Source organism: Diaporthe amygdali (assembly GCF_026229845.1).
Source record: "Diaporthe amygdali strain CAA958 chromosome Unknown NODE_13_length_1014660_cov_65_381101, whole genome shotgun sequence".
In the NCBI taxonomy this organism is placed as follows: Eukaryota; Fungi; Ascomycota; class Sordariomycetes; order Diaporthales; family Diaporthaceae; genus Diaporthe; species Diaporthe amygdali.
The window spans coordinates 864,432-882,140 of record NW_026517033.1 but is presented as its reverse complement, the minus strand read 5'-3'; the positions used below and the strand labels follow the sequence as shown (position 1 = coordinate 882,140).

General features: G+C 50.6%; 4 protein-coding genes across 4 annotated transcripts; 3 read left to right on the top strand and 1 right to left on the bottom strand.

Moving 5' to 3' along the window:
- Window positions 1-431: 431 nt before the first annotated feature.
- On the top strand, window positions 432-4,225 carry J7T55_003910 (nkyrin repeat protein; the record flags this gene model as incomplete). The annotated part of the gene is made up of 10 exons (XM_053143265.1): window positions 432-1,040; window positions 1,209-1,246; window positions 1,329-1,398; window positions 1,502-1,545; window positions 1,698-1,953; window positions 2,434-2,643; window positions 2,818-3,255; window positions 3,321-3,452; window positions 3,509-3,608; window positions 3,666-4,225. 10 exons carry the CDS (start codon window positions 432-434, stop codon window positions 4,223-4,225), a joined length of 2,457 nt encoding a protein of 818 aa, XP_052994152.1.
- A 1,013-nt stretch (window positions 4,226-5,238) lies between these two features.
- J7T55_003909 (uncharacterized protein) lies at window positions 5,239-7,042 on the bottom strand (the record flags this gene model as incomplete). The annotated part of the gene is made up of 3 exons (XM_053143264.1): window positions 5,239-5,951; window positions 6,085-6,745; window positions 6,926-7,042. 3 exons carry the CDS (start codon window positions 7,040-7,042, stop codon window positions 5,239-5,241), a joined length of 1,491 nt encoding a protein of 496 aa, XP_052994151.1.
- A 5,154-nt stretch (window positions 7,043-12,196) lies between these two features.
- On the top strand, window positions 12,197-12,613 carry J7T55_003908 (uncharacterized protein; the record flags this gene model as incomplete). The annotated part of the gene is made up of 2 exons (XM_053143263.1): window positions 12,197-12,349; window positions 12,425-12,613. The coding sequence occupies 2 exons, from the start codon at window positions 12,197-12,199 to the stop codon at window positions 12,611-12,613; spliced, it is 342 nt and encodes a 113-aa protein (XP_052994150.1).
- A 754-nt stretch (window positions 12,614-13,367) lies between these two features.
- J7T55_003907 (hexose transporter) lies at window positions 13,368-17,502 on the top strand (the record flags this gene model as incomplete). Its single annotated transcript, XM_053143262.1, has 10 exons — window positions 13,368-13,537; window positions 13,618-14,437; window positions 14,532-15,183; window positions 15,249-15,334; window positions 15,711-15,850; window positions 15,899-16,012; window positions 16,326-16,459; window positions 16,523-17,054; window positions 17,116-17,183; window positions 17,240-17,502. 10 exons carry the CDS (start codon window positions 13,368-13,370, stop codon window positions 17,500-17,502), a joined length of 2,979 nt encoding a protein of 992 aa, XP_052994149.1.
- Between the last annotated feature and the right edge of the window lie 207 nt (window positions 17,503-17,709).

The window sequence follows — 17,709 nt, the reverse complement described above, 5'->3', positions numbered from 1 at the left end:
GCTGAGCAGACTTGCTGCAAATCACCCTCCATCCCGGTCTGATCGAGCCAAGGCCATTCGCCCGTATCTTGATGGCGTCCTCGGCGCTGAGAAATAAGCGTCCCGGGGCGTAGTGCAGATTCTCCAATGATGACAGCGCTGACTGGATGCCTGCATGAACGGCACAGGCTATTGCTTCCTCTAAACATTGGTGTGTGTGCAGAAGAGCCTCATCTACCAGGGTTTTCAGTGGCCCCGATTCACATGTGTCGCCAAGTGGGCGTCGGTGCATGCGCACCAGGCTTGTTTTTGTCCTACAGCCCAAGATGTATAGATATACATTTATCCTTGATAAATACTGGTCATTTCCGCGTTTCCGGAAATTCTGCGCATTTGCAGGCCCTACAATTCATTGAAATGCCAAATTGTCCACTGCATACACGGATCACAGCATGGGCGACCACGACATTACACCTACATGCCTCAGTGCAGAGGAACACAAGGATGATGAAGTTAGAGATATGATACTTCACTATCTTGGCTGTCTAGAGTTTTGTGAAAGGGAACAATATTTCGAACGCCTAGACAAAGAGCATCAGAAGCAGGTCGAGTCCGAGTTGCGTCGCATCCAATACCTACGACACGTCTTACAACACGACAGAGAGGAGTCTTCTCTGCTACGGAACTTGGCGAAAAGTATGAAGGCATGGAGAGCGTGCGAGTTATACACAGACCCGGACGGCATCAGGGCAGTACAGACTTGGAGATTGACCATGGGCCGGCCCAATTCCAAAGAGCAGAGAGACCCAGGTACTTCTAATTCGCAGTATTCAACCCCTGCCTACGACCCCGATCGAGATTTGAACGCATACCTTATCCGATATGTGCAGTCTCAACCGGAGAAAGAACTCAAGGACCCTCGATTCAACGGCCATTTTCCGAACCACAAGATTGCTGTGTCTCATTTGTTGAAAGAAAAGGAAAAGTCGAATCCTTTGGCCAAGGAATCACATCCGAAAGAAAGCATTAGCTACTTTCACTTCCCTGCAAATAACATGCAGGTCAGTCTCGCCCCCATATCCTCATGCAAAGCGATTGTCTAGAACCACTTCCTTTCAATTTCAATGCAGTTCATTTAACAGATTATAGTGGATTGAGGTATGAACCCCATTGATAGCAAATTACTCGAGAGACAAAGTTCCAGGACACTGTGCTGACTCCAAAGTCAGAAAGCCATTGCGCGATATTTCGACGAGGATGATCTAAAGTACGATGGAATCTTTAGAGGAAAGTTGCACAAGAGAACTAAGACATCTGCAATTCTGCGACCCGAATTCTGGAAAGGACAGCAACACGGGGGCCGGTCGGCTTCTGTTCATGCTCGACATCTCCGGCCACTTTGTGAGACGGTCTCATCTAGTGAGCTTCATTCCTATTCTCTTGGCGGCATCTCCAAAGACTTCAAAGTGTCTTTATCTTCGCGGAGCCACAGACATCACTGTTATGTACTGACGAGGTTCAGATCCGGACCAAGTTGAAGCTGCACCTAAGAATATTGTTCTATTTGTGAGTCCTTTCTTAGCGTGTAATTCATACTTAATTACGTAGAGTCCATCAGCTGATGTATGGTTATCTACCTCCAAGATGCCATATTTGCACTGGGAGACAGATCGACAAAGGGAAAAGCTGTCCCAGACGCTTGATACTGAGTCTAAAAGACATTGGGATGAGAGACAAGAGAGGGACAGCAGACTAAAGAAACAACGACAGAGTGATCGCGGAGATTTGACCATCCCTTGCCTGTCCAAGAAAGGCAAGGATGTGGCGTGGCCGAAAGACGACCAACGTTCCCAGAGCCCTGCCCGTCGTGCTAGTACTTTCCTCTGGCGAAACTGGCTCAAGAATCGCAAAGAAGGAGCCGCTGAATCTTCTCCCTTCAAGAAGGAGAAGAGCAGAATTATTGCAGGAACCCCAGTAGGGCAAATACTACTGGATGCTGCCGTGCTCTACGAAGCCATGGCGAACTATCGAGATAGGAGGTTCATCCAAAAATACCTTCACAATGATCCTCCTCTACATCCACGCCGTACCTTGGATCAGGCCTACTATTGGACCCTAAAGACAACTAAATCGAGAGACCGAGACCAAGTCGTCTATCGTGGAACGACCGTTGATCAGAACCTCCGGCATAACTTGAAACCAACACAGAAACTGAAAGGCCGAGGACTGGATTTGAAGAAGTTGAAACACGAAAAGTGCGATAGAACGCAAATATTCAAATGGGACTGTGAAGAAAGGAACAATGAAAATAGACCAGCCTTCTCACATAGGCGCCCCCGAGACCACGCCACCTCGACAGATTGCACTCCCGAGGAAATTAAAAACATTGCCAATCGGTGTCCACACTGCCGAGATCATATCCGGAAAGTTTCACGAGTGGTCATGGTTGACCAGTTGTGGATGTGGATTCTCGACGAACAGACAATAATAACCTGCTTCCCTAAACGTTACGGCGTGAACAAGCAGGACTCTTCTGGCGTTCACAAGTCCATCCGCTCAAGGATGAAGAACCTCAGAAAAGATCACATAAGAACGGTGTTCGACCTGGCATTGATCATTCTGGATGAATGTTCGAACACTTTTTTTGACCGAACCAAGACCCAGGTGAGTGGTTATTCGGCGCTCATTCTCCTAGTAGCTTGCCTAGCTTACTATTCATTCAGGACCGTCAACCTCAAGTAATGGACATTTTCTCGGAGTCGATCGGCAACGTTGTAAGTACAGCTCCTAGACACCATGGCTAGACACCACGGCTTCAAGCGACTGACAACATTCTAGAATAACAAGCAGACTATCAGCTTCGAGCATCTTTGGGAATGGACTGGAAAGCTCGGAAACTTCGCTAGACCGGGTCATCTCCCAACAAACCTAAGCGACTTCGTCATCCCGCTACTGAACATCAACAAGGAGGGACAACTACAGCGTGAGATCAAAGATATCATTGATGAGCTTGACATAATGATATATATCACAACTCAGCAAAGGGATGTCATGAAAAAGTTCAAGAAAGAAGTGACTCACATATTAGATCCTTCGGGTACCTGGAAGGACAAGCTGCCCACTACCCCAGTCGGCGAATCCAAGGACAAGAATTGGAAACGCCACGACGACTATTTCTGGTTTGTCAACACGGCCGACGAGTTGTTGAGTGATGTTGACGACCAGATCGGCGAGCTCGAGGGCCTGAGGAAGAGCGCGGAGAGTACGTCAACAAGTGTAAGTCCCATGATGATTCTGTAATGGCCCGAAGAGAATTTGCAGCTGATATCGGACATTTGTAGCTGGACCACCTCCTCAATCTCAAACAGCAACAGGCTTCCGTCTTCCAGACTTGGCAGTCTACTAAACAAGCTGAGGAGACGATGAGGCAAGGTCGAGCCATCATCATCTTCACTGTTATGACAATCATCTTCGTAAGCACTCTTTCATTTGAGCGGGCTGTGAGGTCTAGGCTGATTGAACACAACAGCTCCCATTGGGCTTCATCGCGAGCATCTTCGGCATGAACAACAAGGAGATCGCGGGTAACGACAATCCAATGACTCTTCAGAGCCAGTTCAGATACATGTGTAAGAGCCACACCATTCGAGTCGCAACCCTCAGCTCCAACTAACTGCTGATTACAGTCGCAATATCCACTGGCATAATCTTCTTTGCCCTCGTCATCGCGTTCAGCGACTACGTCAGGACTGTCATCTGGCTCATCTACAAGTACCTCATCACCCTCACGATAATTAAGTCAGGCCTGTACGATAGAGTATACTTGAGCCTGGACTGGAAGAGCAGAGACCTCGTGCGCAAGGTCGAAGACAAAGTCACAAAGATGAAATCCGAGGTCAAAGCAGCCCGGCAGAAGCGGATGAAGAAGCACACCAAGTTCTCCAACCCCGTTGAAGAAGAAAGCTTGTCAGGAAGCGACGCCAAGGATGCCGGCGCCGGGTCCAGTTCTGGCGCAAGCGCCCGCCCGCATGGCAACACAGTCGGCGCCGCAGACAGGCCGGTTGGGCTGGGCAGTCGCCGCCGGCGTGGTTCTTTATGGTTGAGCACAAGGGAGTCTGATGATGAGAACCAACATCATGTCATTCGGATGGATGAGATTCGCGCTGTGAATCCTACGAGCGCAACATCAACAGTCCCACCAACTTCGGCGAGAAACCCCGTCAAGCATGCCGTCTCGCAACCATAAGAATAGCAAGCTCGTGAGCCAGCAGTGGGGACGAAGGTCCTTGAACAGGGTAGAATTTGTAATGGTAAATTGAGGTATAATGATGAGGACTTCTAAAGTAGTCGGTAAGCATATGCTTTGAAACCAGCGACAGCGGTGTCCAATTGTATCTAGAAGCTGTCAACATGTGTGTAGAAGCCAAAGAGAGAGACTGACGCAAAAATTGATAATGACTTAGCCCATTATTTCACGCATGGTCGTCACAGGCCGTAAATCACAGATTCTAGCAAACATGCAGCAGAAGGGGGACAAAACCCAGAAAGGCCAGGCTGAAGGTGTAGTGAGCTGGCTGAGGTCATGCAGATTTGCAGCAGAGTCACACAAAGACATGAAGCACACTCAATTCAAGGCCAAAAATATCGATTCGTCAAGGGGGAGACCCCGTAGAGCTATTAACACCAACGCCTTTTTTGTCATTCCCAAGCCAAGCCGGTACGCCTCATCATCCACAGTTAATGCTTGTTGTTGCCCGTTCCCCCTGATTTGCTGAAATGGTGTACTCAACGCATCCGATCAATACTGGTCCGGTCCCGTAATGATAGCCACCCTCATGGTGATAGTGACACACAGGGGCTTGGGCCCCTAAAAATTGCTGCATTCCTTCTTTGACAAAAAACCAAGGTGACTGGCACTTTGCCCGTGATAGAGGGTGACTCACCCCCCCACCTTTTTTTTTTCTTTAGTCAATGGAGGCATCTTTCCAAGCAGATGTGTGGACACAGGGATCGGTGAGCTGGTGCTGCTTCAACATCGCCCCTTTTCTGTTCGTCTTTCGTGATCACCTCTCCGTCGGAGACCGCCGTGACAGCCAATTTCGTGCTCCACTTTTCACCGTTTTCTCCAATTGGCCATTGCGTTCCAGATCTCCTCCACAATGGACGGGAAATCAGAAGCCTCCGCGATCCCAGCTTCCATTCAGCTATACGTACAATCAAGCTAAACAAAGGGCCCAACCGCCAGACTCTCGCCGCATTCTAGTTAGGAAACGCCCTAGCGGCGGTCGAGAAGCGGCGGAGGAGGTCGGGCAGCTGGCCGCGCTGCAGGGTGGCGAGGGCCTCGCGGACGTCCTCGAGGGGGATCTTCTCGCGCTTGGTCTCCTGGATCCAGTAGCGGAAGGGCCCGAGGTTGGCCTGCAGGGCGGTGCCGAGCTCCATGCAGCGCTCCATACGGTTGTGCTCCCCGTGCATGCGCGTGTAGTGCGTAACTATCTTGCTGACGTCGCGCAGGGGCCAGGACGACGGCTCCGACGGCTGCTTGGGTGCCGGGTGCTGCAGGTACTTCTGCGACGTGCACAGCGTGCACATCCAGTGGCCTAGGCGCTGGTATGCGCTGCCGCCCGGCCCGGTCTCGTCCGCGCCGCCTCCCGGCGTGGTGCCCTGGGCCACGGCGTTGGGGCCGACGTGCGCACCGCTGGGGTTGGCAGAGATGGATGGGACGATGGGGGTCGATGGAGTAGGAGCGGCGAGGACGGATCCCGTCGCTGCCTTGATTTTCGGGGTTGCTGCGTCGGCTACGACGTTCTCCACGGTGGTATCCTCATTAGTGGTATCGCCGCTGTGAGCGACATCGACCGTGGTGGCATCGCCCGTAACTTTGTTGTCCTCCTCCGCGGGGCTACCCAGCGGTGAACCAACCTCAACACGTGGGCGCTTGGCCAAGGGACGAGACTCGCCCTCGTCTCCGCTCGCTACATTTTCCGTGGTTAGTGTGACTGAATGACCAAATACACAGGGGGTATTCATTTTTGCCCCGGTTGGAAGGCCAAAAAGACCAGAACATCCGGAACAAGGGGGTGCAGGGTGCGGCGCTGCCAGACTTACGGGTGGCCACAGTGATCTCGGAGGGCAGTATGCGCTTAGCGCCGGCGCTCGCCAAAGCAGCAGCCTTCTGGGCGCTGTTGGGAGGAGGCTGAGAGCCGGGAGTGGAAGCCGGTGCCAGAGATTCCCGAGCGCGGTTCTTGGATCCGAGGGGACGGCCTGGGCCACGACGCTCCTGAGGAGGCTCCGCATTCATGAATGAGACTTGCTGAGCAGGATTGGGCGTGTACATCTGGTGGCCGTAAGGCGCAGGAGCAGGACCAAAGCGGTAAGCGTTGTGCATCTCGGCCTCTCGCATGTGGATGCGGTGATTGACCTGGCGGAGCTGGTGTCCAAGATCCAAGAGCCGCAACTGGTAGCTTCGAGACTCGGCGGGCGTGATGTTAACCATGCCGACCTGATGACGAGTCCACTCTACATCGTAGCGCAGACCATCACGATCCTCCTTCAGCTGGCGCAACATGAGCTCATTCAGGTCAACGGGCGTGTTCTCGAAATCGAAGCTTCCCTTGCGAGGCAGTCGGGAACCAGCAGGAGTTCCGTTGGTGGTTCCGTTTATGACTGCTGCATGACCGTTGCGGCCATCATCGCCAACCATGTCGGCATCACCATCTGCATCTCCGTGGGGGGCGCTGGTCATCTTGCGGCCGAACTTGGAAGAAGTCTGCGAGGGCGCAACGGTAAGAGTGGGTCTGATGAGCGAATATCACACGGGAGATGAATTGTGGATGTGGCGTGACGCAAATATTGATGAATGGACGCATTCACGTCACATGCGATGCCTGGGCTTTGAAGTGGCCAGGGAGGACTGAGTGCACACTCAAATCAGTCTAAGATGACTTACCTCACCATGGAAGACATCTGCAAAGTCGTGGTCATTGAGGATCTTCGTAAGAGGACCAAGTCGCTGCTGGGGCTCGTCGCTGGCGACAGCGGCTGAGGCAGCTTGACGGCGAGGCATTTTGAGTTATCGTAGTGTAGGTGAGAAGGTGCCGTCTGATAGGCGCAGCAAAAAGAAGAAAGAAAAGAAAATAAAACAAATATACACCAATCTCGTGCACGTTGGCAGACGAGGTGGTTGCGCTGGAGTGTGCAGAAATGTCAAGTGCAGGTGCGCTAAACAGAGGCCGCTGTTTTGAGTTTGAATTCCCGGGCCCAATTAATATTCGTTGTTGAGTGGATGATGGACGGTCATCAGTGAAAGGCGACAGAAAGTGGTTGCCGAATTGATGTGAATCAATGGTAAGTGGGAATGGAATGGTGGGCGAAAACAATTAGGGCGGGGAAGTGGACGAGTCTGAAGCTTGGACGGGGACGGGATGGATGGTGTTTGATGATGGGAGAAGGGCCAGGGGAATAGAAAAGAAAAGAAAAAAAGTTTTTCTTTCTCTGTTTTCCCTGGCGGCAGGCGGGAGTTGCTTTCTGCCCCTGTCAATTTTTTTGGTTCCCGGGGTCGTGCTTTCTTTCTTCCTTATTCGGCCAGATCTTTGGGTGCTTGGCTCCTAGCTCCTAGCTGCTCGCTTCTCCTTGCTCGCTGCTCGCCGCTGGTATGCTTTTTTCGCTGGCGCCGGACCAGCCCCACTTTTCAAGTTCCTCAACGTGTGTTTCTCTCTCTGGCTACGGATCTCATGAAAATGGCCAGATGGATCGCAAGTGTGGGCGACGTCAGAGAAAACCCGACCTGGCTGCAGACCTGCCAATTGGGATGGGAAGGGACAGATAATCTGATTTCCTGATCGAGACGTGATTTTTCTTCCCTCCTCGATGATATCAATGCTGACGTCGAGACAACTTCAATGTTGATGTCCAGCTCAAGCTCCAGTGCAAGTGAATTCGAATTGTTGGGATGGAATGAGAGGCGAATCAATTCATCACTCATCAGATTGAAGCGAAGGAAGGTCTCGGTGGCAACTTAGAGCAATTGTCGTCACAAGATGGTGGTGATTCACAGGTTAGTGCTACATGCACTGAGGCAGCCGGTGTTGAGTGAGTGGTAAGGGGGAAAAGAAAATTGGGGGAAATTCGGGTTTTGGCGTGGGCCCAGAATTTTACATGTGTGAGACATCAACTTTAAAATCGCGCTGCTGCTTCGGGATTATTAGTTCATCTTAGCCGACAATTTCTGGTCCCCTCAAAATTCTCTTCTAAAGCTTAGTCAAGCGGAGATCTCCATCAACTCATTACCTACAAAGATGATAAGAAAACAAAGGCCAACGTGGATATTCAAAATTTGTCCTAGAACAATTGCGGTAGAATCTAGACTTTGTTATTGTTGCATTCAGATTCTTCGGAAGATTCAGTCACTCCGACGAATTGATACCTAGGTAGATTGAAACACACAAGAATGAGCATAGCAGCATGTTTATCGGGTTGCATAGCACAATCCAGAAATCAATACCTCAATTGCAGCATCACGGTCTGATATCATGAATTTCCTCATGCAAATCTGGAATTGCGGCGTCTCTAAATGTTATACAATAGGCGCCAAATGCTCTGTAAAGCACACGGAAGACGACCGGCCATACTTTGTGCTTTGTGTGCCTAATCCGGGCCTGCATTGGCCCAGGGATTGTGCATGCCGTGGGATAATCATCGAGATAGTCGATTACGACTCCCTGGAGCAAGAAATCGTCTTCCCAACATTATACAGTTGTGCGTGTTATGTCTTCTCCGCCTGAGAGATAGATTTTTGAGACATGCATATAGATGCGCGGGGAAATGGCAATGCCGACCCAGACTAAACTGACTGATCGATTCAACGTACTACTATGCCTTGGAAAGATGTATCATTACACCAAGGTCCGATCGCAATGGCTGCATTGAGCGGGTGGCCGTAACCACTCCCAGAGTTCCTACTCCAAAGGTGGAATACGCAGCCTTATGCCAGAGATTCGGCCTCAGGGCGGACATGTCATAGATTATGTGTTGATAACTTCTTCTGTATTCGCATACATGCATCTATAGGTCGTCGGCGGGACCTAAAATAGATTACCCGGCGCGTGAACATTTTGTGATTGAATCAGATCAGAGGCAGCGTTACACCTACATCTGGAACAACAAGTCGAAAATCGGATTCGACTATGCGAATATCGCCACCTTTTCAAATATAATTAATGACTCTTCGCAGTCTCTTTGGCATTGAACGGTTAATCTAGCGCAAAAAGCCGACTGGCGGGCATCTGTAGCCCGGCGTATCCGTGCGGTCAAGCTTGGAATGACGGGTGGGAAACTACTTTCGTAGGCACCCCTTAGGTCTTTCAGCACCTAGTTGTTCCAATTGATAGTGGGAGATTACTTCAGCTTGACCTAAGCAGGATTAACTGAGGGTTTGTGACTACTGTTCCATGCTCCTGGATCCACTAATATAGAATCCCTGGATATCTACGGCGCTTCATCGCTACCAGCCTCGGTATTTGGGACCGTATAGCATAGGGCGACAATCAGTGACCTGCTTTCAGCAATACTCATTCGAAGAAGGGTGACTACCATTTGGTGCCTTAATGACGGCTCAATATTATCAAAACGGAGGATATGAGCCAACATACTCAGCATTACGGGATTCTTCCATGATTTGCAAAATCCATCCTACATTGTTTGAACGAGCAAGGTGTTTCTATATCATGATGATTCGTGCATAATAATACTCATCGTCGTGGATCACAAACTCTGCTAGCATTTCATGTTTCTAACAGAAGCGGGTCAAAGCGCGTTGGGCAGGGTGTACTTCTGACCGCACATTTGACAATGGCGATGATAACTGATTATCAAAGTTGGCTGCATGAAAGTGATAATCTAACCCTATCAGAGACCGAAGTAGAGAAGACTATATGAGGACCAGAAAGGGCCAGTTCCATGAAGGCAGCTCTTTGAGAATGCTGATAACGGTCAACGGCGGCGGTACTGGTGGTCCCCAGAATAGTATTGGTCTCTGAGAATGCTGAGGAAGAATTGTCGTAAGACTGATGTCGTACGGGATGATAGATACTTGGCGAGCCCCTTGAAAGCTCTAAGTACCATGAATTGATTTGTCTCTACTTCTCCTTCTACATATAGATAGGATGTTGGTTCGTCCCGCAAGCCCGGCTTCGGCCGCATCTCAAGACAGCTCCGGGACACACATCCTCTAGCAGTACATCGGTCCTCCCGCCCTCTTGTTATTGCTAAAATGCATCATTTCGACATTTTTAAACGGAGAATGCTCATAGTTTTGATCTGTGTCCTGTCATGAAGACTCAGTGCAGGCATGTTCATTGTACGAATCTATGTCTTGGACACTTGCATGTCTCCATTCTGGCCTCCTCAGTGTGGCCAACTCTGCTTTCATGACGCGTATAAATCGTCTATTAGTTCATTCCCAAAAATCAATATCAAGAGATAATTAATGGATTTTAGAAAGAAATGTATGTAGCTAGGATGACACGTCCGCTTTCACGTGTCTCAGGCATGGATGTGATGGCGCTGAGAGCTCAATCAAATTGAGAAATCTCGCTGCAAGCTGCAAAAGCTTTTTTATCAAGCCACTGAGAGCTCCTATTTGACGTACTTGAAAAATTGTTCTGAGATGTGTCTTTCTAGTAAATGCGCTCCAACTGGGCTCTCGTTATTTGCCAGCGACACTATGAAATGGCGAAGACAAGAAAACAAGAGACAGAAAGGAGTAGAAGAAATATGAACAAGGTGAGGAGGAAAATATTGAGGCAATGGAAGAAAATGAACGAAATATTTCAGTTGTTTCGACCTTGGTGACATTACGCTCGTGGCTCTGGGGAGGACTTTGCTGCCCTTTGTGTCTCATTCAACAATTTCAGCTAGATAATTGATCATCTACTTATCTGGAGGGTTTGGCAAAATCTGTTGGGATTTTTACATGTTTCCTAGTTCTTAACCAAGGTTCTTTGCTCTGTCTCCTTATTGAAGCATACTTACTACACTAAGGCGGGCTGCTATAAAAGCACGAGACGGCCTCTGCCTTCATAACGTAAGGCGACTTTGTCCGTGATCTCCGCCTAGTAACAACAGTCCACTTCCAGAAACGCGGTCAATTCCTGAAGCCTGAATTTGCTCGGTTGGCTGAATTATGTGGGTTTCAAGCCCTTGTCTATAGCTCGCTAGTATGATGAAACCGCAAATCTCGGGAGTTGTTGCCGCTGTCATAAAATGAGACTTGGTCCCAGCACTTTGGAGGATAGTTCATTTCTTCGGCATGACATCTGAAGTCAAGGAAAGACTTGAGATGAGTAATTGGTGTTGGTAGCTGAGCTGCCACCAGTTGACCAGTGACAAGGGTTTAGTCCTCGCATCTACCGGAAACAATTATTGATGCGTCCGGGATGTGTAAGCAAGATTTCGCAGCAGCGCAATGTCCTACCTTGGAAATATTGTTCATGGGCCAGCCATTCGCCATCCTTGTAGTGCCCTGGGGGCGGCAACTAAGTCCCGTTCAGAGTAAACAACTACCCGCAGTTGAAGCTGATTTCTCACATCGACCGGCCGTGCACTGACAGGCATGTCCAACGGCACATCTACATCGGACCAGGCCGTTTGACGTTGAGCCATGTCCCAGATTCACAATGATCGGCATTGGCATGCAATCAATCGGTTTGCTTGCCACCATGCCAGCTCTCCTGAAACTCTAGAGCCGATCCTGCACGTGGCGGTCACCCAAAAAGGAGTGCCGCGTAGCTCATTGGATGGCATGACACTAGAGCACCAGTTCCCAGGAAGTTCGGAGTATATGTGGACTTCAGAGAGCTTCACACGCAGACTAGATCAACCTTTACAGAGGAAGGAGTATAGACTGCCGGGTCCGAAACAGCCCCGGCGATTCGCCGGCGATCCGGTAATCAAGCTCCGTGTGCTCCACCTACAATACCTACGTTGACATCCGTGAATGCCGCCTTGGTGGTGTATTGACAGTGCAGGCACTGACCTCGGGATTGTGAGCACCGACGGCACTGTCTAATCTAGGCCGATAGGTCGACGTCCACCGGACATGAAGTAAAAACTAAATCGAATAACACTGTAGTGCCGATGAAATTCAGAATTATCCAGTGGTCCGCTTACATGTTGATCGTATCGAGGAACGGATAAGGGAACGTGGAACTTGCCCGACATAATGCGTGGAGAATGGTCAGCATCCCAATCGGTCCGAAGAAGACACCGCCTCGCAGTTGAGAGATGGTCTCTAGTGCAGGAGAATCAGAGTCACAGGCGCATGTATGGACACTCGCGGAAGTCACGGCGGAGCAGAGACTTATCAGGCCCACAGGTTTGTATTCTTGCCGCGAGGAAAGCTACCCAGATATGTTGGTAATCACTCCCACTGCAATGGATACGGGGTCAGCACGTGCTTAATTCCGGGCTGCCGGGCGAGCATAAACTCGCGATGGTCATCGATCTCGGTGCCACCTCGGTGAAGGTGAGTGGTGCCGCGCCAGCAAGAGAAAAAGACACGCTCGACGATCTTGTCCAGCTTGCGCCGGGAAACGGGCCGAATTGGATCTGCCTCAGCGGTGGGTTCTTCTCCAGTTGAATCTCGGGGGGCCAATCTGGGGAAGGGAATAACGCTGCGTAACAAAGCAACAGACGTGTCTGATAAGTGGGTCGATTCTCGACTGGGTAGTCAGTGGTACACAAAAAGAAAGCACATTTTTTGAGCGGATGACGTCGACTAGGCTTTTGCGGGTATGACGTCGGTTACCCGTGCCGTACCCGGTCTATCCGACCAACGGGATGTTTTACTGTCGCCAGGCAATACGCTGCCAAGCAGGGAGATCAGCCGCACAGAGCCGCAAAGAGTCGTGGTCATTGTAGGGCGGATGTGCCAATCAGCTCGAGTCCCCCAACGGTCAGATGGTCAGAAATGACAAAACGGTCGAGTCTGGAGGAACAACCCATGCCGTTGTATCGATGTCATGCTGGCCTGGGCATACGGAAGCAGGATTCGCGGTTTTTTTTAACCCCGTGGGCAGCATTAATTTGGTGGAGTTTGCTGCTGGGACCTTCCCCATATATCCACAACTGCGACCCCGTGGAGAGACTGACTATCATTTATGGAGAAGGTTTGAACGGCACATCGACACTGCACTAGAGTGGCCCTTCTTCGGCGTTGCATCACATAGTACAGCCATAAAACGTCCTTACTTCCCTTTACTGCCTACATTTGAGCTCCTAACATTTCGCGCTTCTCATCTCTCCAGCCTCTACTTACTGCTTCCATTGTTTTCCTCTATACTGATGAGCTACAATTATACTCCATTTCCTTCTTTTGAAGTCCGTTCCTCGATATGTTAAGTCTAAACGGCAAGGTCACTTTTGACCATGTCAATCCCAACTCCGAAACGAGCACTGATGCTCGACAAGAGCTTGCTCATCTTGACTACTCCCCTCTCAAGCGGGTATCAGGCCGGAGTTTCTGTATGGGTCTCTTAGTGTCCATGGGTGGTCTGATCTTTGGGTATGCACTCGCATTGGAGTTTCCAAACTATGCATAATTTATGTTGCATACGCACAGTCGCTGACTACAAGAAACTGCAGATACGACACTGGTCAAATATCGGGCTTTCAAGAAATGCCCGACTTCCTACAACGATTCGGCGAGCTGCAACCCGACGGGTCTTACGGGTTCAGTACTGTACGATCCGGCCTGATTGTCGGTCTGCTGTCGATAGGCACCCTGGTCGGGGCCCTCATCGCCGCCCCCTTCGCGGACAAGTTCGGGCGGAGGCCATCAATATGCTTTTGGAGCATCATTGTCGCCGTTGGGTTCGTCATCCAGGTCGCCTCGAGCTCCTCCTGGCAGCAGTTCATGATCGGCCGGCTGGTCGCGGGCTTTGGCGTCGGCGCACTGAGCCTGCTGGTGCCCATGTTCCAGGCCGAGACCGCCCCTCCATGGATCCGCGGCGCCCTCGTGTGCACGTACCAGCTGTTCATCACGATGGGCATCTTCCTCGCTGCATGTTTCAACTATGGCACGTACACACACCAGCGGGATAACTCCGGCTCGTGGCGCATCGTCGTCGGCCTTGGCTGGCTCTGGACGCTGATTCTTGGTGTCGGCATCTGGGGCTTCAAGGAGACCCCGCGGTATGTCTACCGCCAGGGCCGTAGCGCAGAGGCAAAGGAGACTCTGCAACGTGTGTACGGTGCTCCAGACAACCACTACGCTATCTATATACAGATGGAGGAGCTGGAGCACAAGTTCCGCGCTGAGATGCAGCAGAAAGGAACAGGTCCTATTGCCGGCATGGTTGACATGTTCAAAGCCCCTAGAATGGCATATCGGATTGCCCTTGGAATCATGCTTCAAATGTTTCAGCAGCTTACTGGTGCCAACTACTTCTTCTACTACGGAACGGTATGTGTACCCCCTCTTGCGGCACAATAGGTGGTGCAGCCAATTAGATGTCCATACTAATGGCAGTCGACAGACAATTTTCAATTCAGTTCAGATCTCATCATTTGTCACGCAACTGATTCTCAACGGAATCAACTTCGGAGTAACATTCATCGGACTGTACCTCGTGGAGCACTACGGCCGACGCAAGTGTCTCGTGGCTGGATCCATTTGGATGTTTGTCTTCTTCATGGTTTTCGCATCTGTGGGTCACTTCGTTCTCGATGTTAACGACCCATCGAGCACTCCCGAAGCCGGCATCGCACTTATTGTCATGGCTTGTTTGTTCATCTTGGGCTACGCGACGACCTGGGGGCCTATGGTCTGGACGCTCATTGCAGAGATCTACCCTTCCAAGTACCGTGCAAAGGGCATGGCTCTGGCAACAGCAAGCAACTGGACATGGAACTTCCTCATTGCCTTCTTCACGCCGTTCATAACCGAAGATATCGACTTTGCGCTGGGCTACGTCTTTGCTGGTTGCAACTTGGTCGCCGGCATATTGGTATATTTCTTCGTCATTGAAGGCCAGGGCAGAACGTTAGAAGAAATAGATACGATGTATCTAGAACGAGTGAACCCGCGCCAGTCGGCCAAGTGGGTCCCTCCCTCAGCAGAGGAGATGGCAAGAATAAGGAGGAAGGCTGGTATGGAAGAGTTGCCCAGCGACGGCGAGAAGGAGAGCAGCGACGGTGGTGTTTTGCATAGTAAGCCAGAGGTTAGGGACGAGCACGCCGAGAACGTGTAGACGTCGTCTCATTAATGTATCAAGGAGCAACTTTGCAGCACAGACGGCTTGTGGAGGTGGCCAGGGGGTACCGGAGGGATGGTCCCTGCGACAACGTGCTGAACGCTTGCGTAAGGTTAAAATTCAAACACTTTGCATTGCATTGAACAATCACAATCCGTCAGTGTTTCCCACACGCGTGACACCAAGTTGTCAAAACATTGACGTGACCGGCTACTCCTGCAAGAATTTCATTGCCTCAAATGTTATAGCGGCTTGTCCCGTTGACGAGCAGAGCACAACGGATATTGATGTTTGATTGTCTGACCCGAGGTTTCGCCCACGTGGGCTACACGTGTAGCTGTTAAGCGTCGAAACGTGAGGTGTGACACAGGCCCCTTTCTCCATAGGCTGGCGGCAAATGTGGGAACCGCGGAACAGCAGGCGACAATCGCACCCTGTCGAATGACCTGCTTACTCGATGCAGGCTCCACGTCTAATTGATAGCCGATTGCCAAATCCTCCCAGCCGGTATATGTCGCCGCGCGAGTTGTGCTGATGACCGCGGCAGTCGAGTCAACAACCCAGGACCAACATCAGGCAAATCCGGGCAGCGGCAGATTACGCGAGCGCCGACTCTTGCCCAAGTGACACGATCAAGCGGGCGATAAGGTTAACATATCACCGCACCGCAGGCGCCGGACATTTCTCACCACTTTGAGACCCGGGTCCCCATCTGCTGTGGATATGAGCACGGACAATCAGTCTGTTCAGGCTCGAACTCTCCACAGATTCCACAGCCCACTGCGGTAAATGCCTGGTGAACAATGGGTCCTAGCGCTTCGCTGCTGGGTCCAACACCGGATGAGCAGCCATCGGATGTTGCCATTTGAGTTGGAGCCGTGCACTTCCGCCTCGGCCTTCAAATATAAGGCTGCCCGGGTGACAAGGTCGACGGAGGCCCCTGAGGCTGTTCGTGTTGATCGTTCTTAGCTACTAATGTTATTAGAATCTTGGTACTCACCTGCTTAAGCATCGCTCCAGCCTGGTTTGGTAATGGTGTAATATTGTCAATATGTTCGTTCAAGAGTCCTTAGGGCACGATGACTTGACAGCCTTCAGCACCGCCGACCACAGCAGCAGGGCATGGTCCGTGTTGACTGTCAACATTCTTTTCATATGTCTGGTGGCTATCTTTGTCTCTCTGAGGGCTTTCACCAAGCTGTCCATGACAAGGAAGTTGTATCTGGATGACTGTAAGTAGTGTTGGCTCAAGGACTTCATTCTTTCCTTTGTACTAACCATGCTCCGGACGATAGACCTCATGATCGGTTCCGCCTTCTGGTTCTTCTCATTCTGTGCTGTCAACCTCGCCGCTGTGCCCGTTGGTGTCGGACGACATATTTGGGATCTACCAGGCGATACCAAAGAGGAGCAATTCGCCGTCGCCACCCGGGTCCAGAAACTCAATTACCTCGCCCTCATCCTGCTCTCACCCTCCATCGTGCTGGCCAAGATCTCAGTCATCGCCACCCTACTGAGGATCTTTCCCAATCCACTGAAATACCTTCGACTCTTCCTTTTTGCCACAGCTGCTCTTGTCATCCTGTGCTGCACGTGCCAAGCCTTCTTGGTCATCTTCCAGTGCTCGCCTGTGCAATTCAGCTGGGTCATTGGAGGGCCGGAGCAAGGAAAGTGCTACGGACTCGAGACGGTGGTCCTTGCCCTGGGGATCGTGAACGTCGTGACCGACTTTGTGATATGCCTCACTCCTATCCCGTATTTTCTGAGGTTGAAGATGCCGGCAGCACAGAAGGCATGTCTTTGTGCCCTGTTTCTGACTGGGCTGATGTAAGTCTCATCCATGCCGTCGCACGATTAGAGGGGATTTATCATCTAACTATTGTGATAGTGCCTGTGCCTTCAGTATTGTCAGGGTTGTGTCTCTTCGGGGTTTGGCCGACAACATTGACGTTACTTGTGAGTACCTAATCTCCTGTCTCGTTGGACTATCATTGACATGATTTCAATTGTAGTTGTCACCGTCTCTTACTACAACTGGTCTGTGGTTGAGACAGGTTTCATTATCATTACTGGCTCTGTGCCGGCGCTGAGGCCACTGCTGCAAACCATTTTGCCAGAATTCTTCAAGTCAAACAACTTCCCTTCGCTGTTCTCTTCACCTCGAAGAAGCGTCTGGAAGAATGTTGACTCATCAGCATCAACGAAGGGAATAATTACCGTCACAAAGGAGTACGAAGTTGTGGAATTGAAGAAGTCGGATACGCAAGATGTATAAGGCAGCATAATTATGAAATATACCCTAATTCCAATTCCGCTAGACATTCGACATTGTTCAAACACCTACATCTTCTCATTTGCTGTGAGTATACGACCAACAGTGTACACAAAAGGGTCTAGCTGCAATCTCGGACGAATATCCACGCAGTCGTCGCAGGTTATTGTAGCAAAGCCATTGTGCAAGATCGATTTTATTTTCACACCA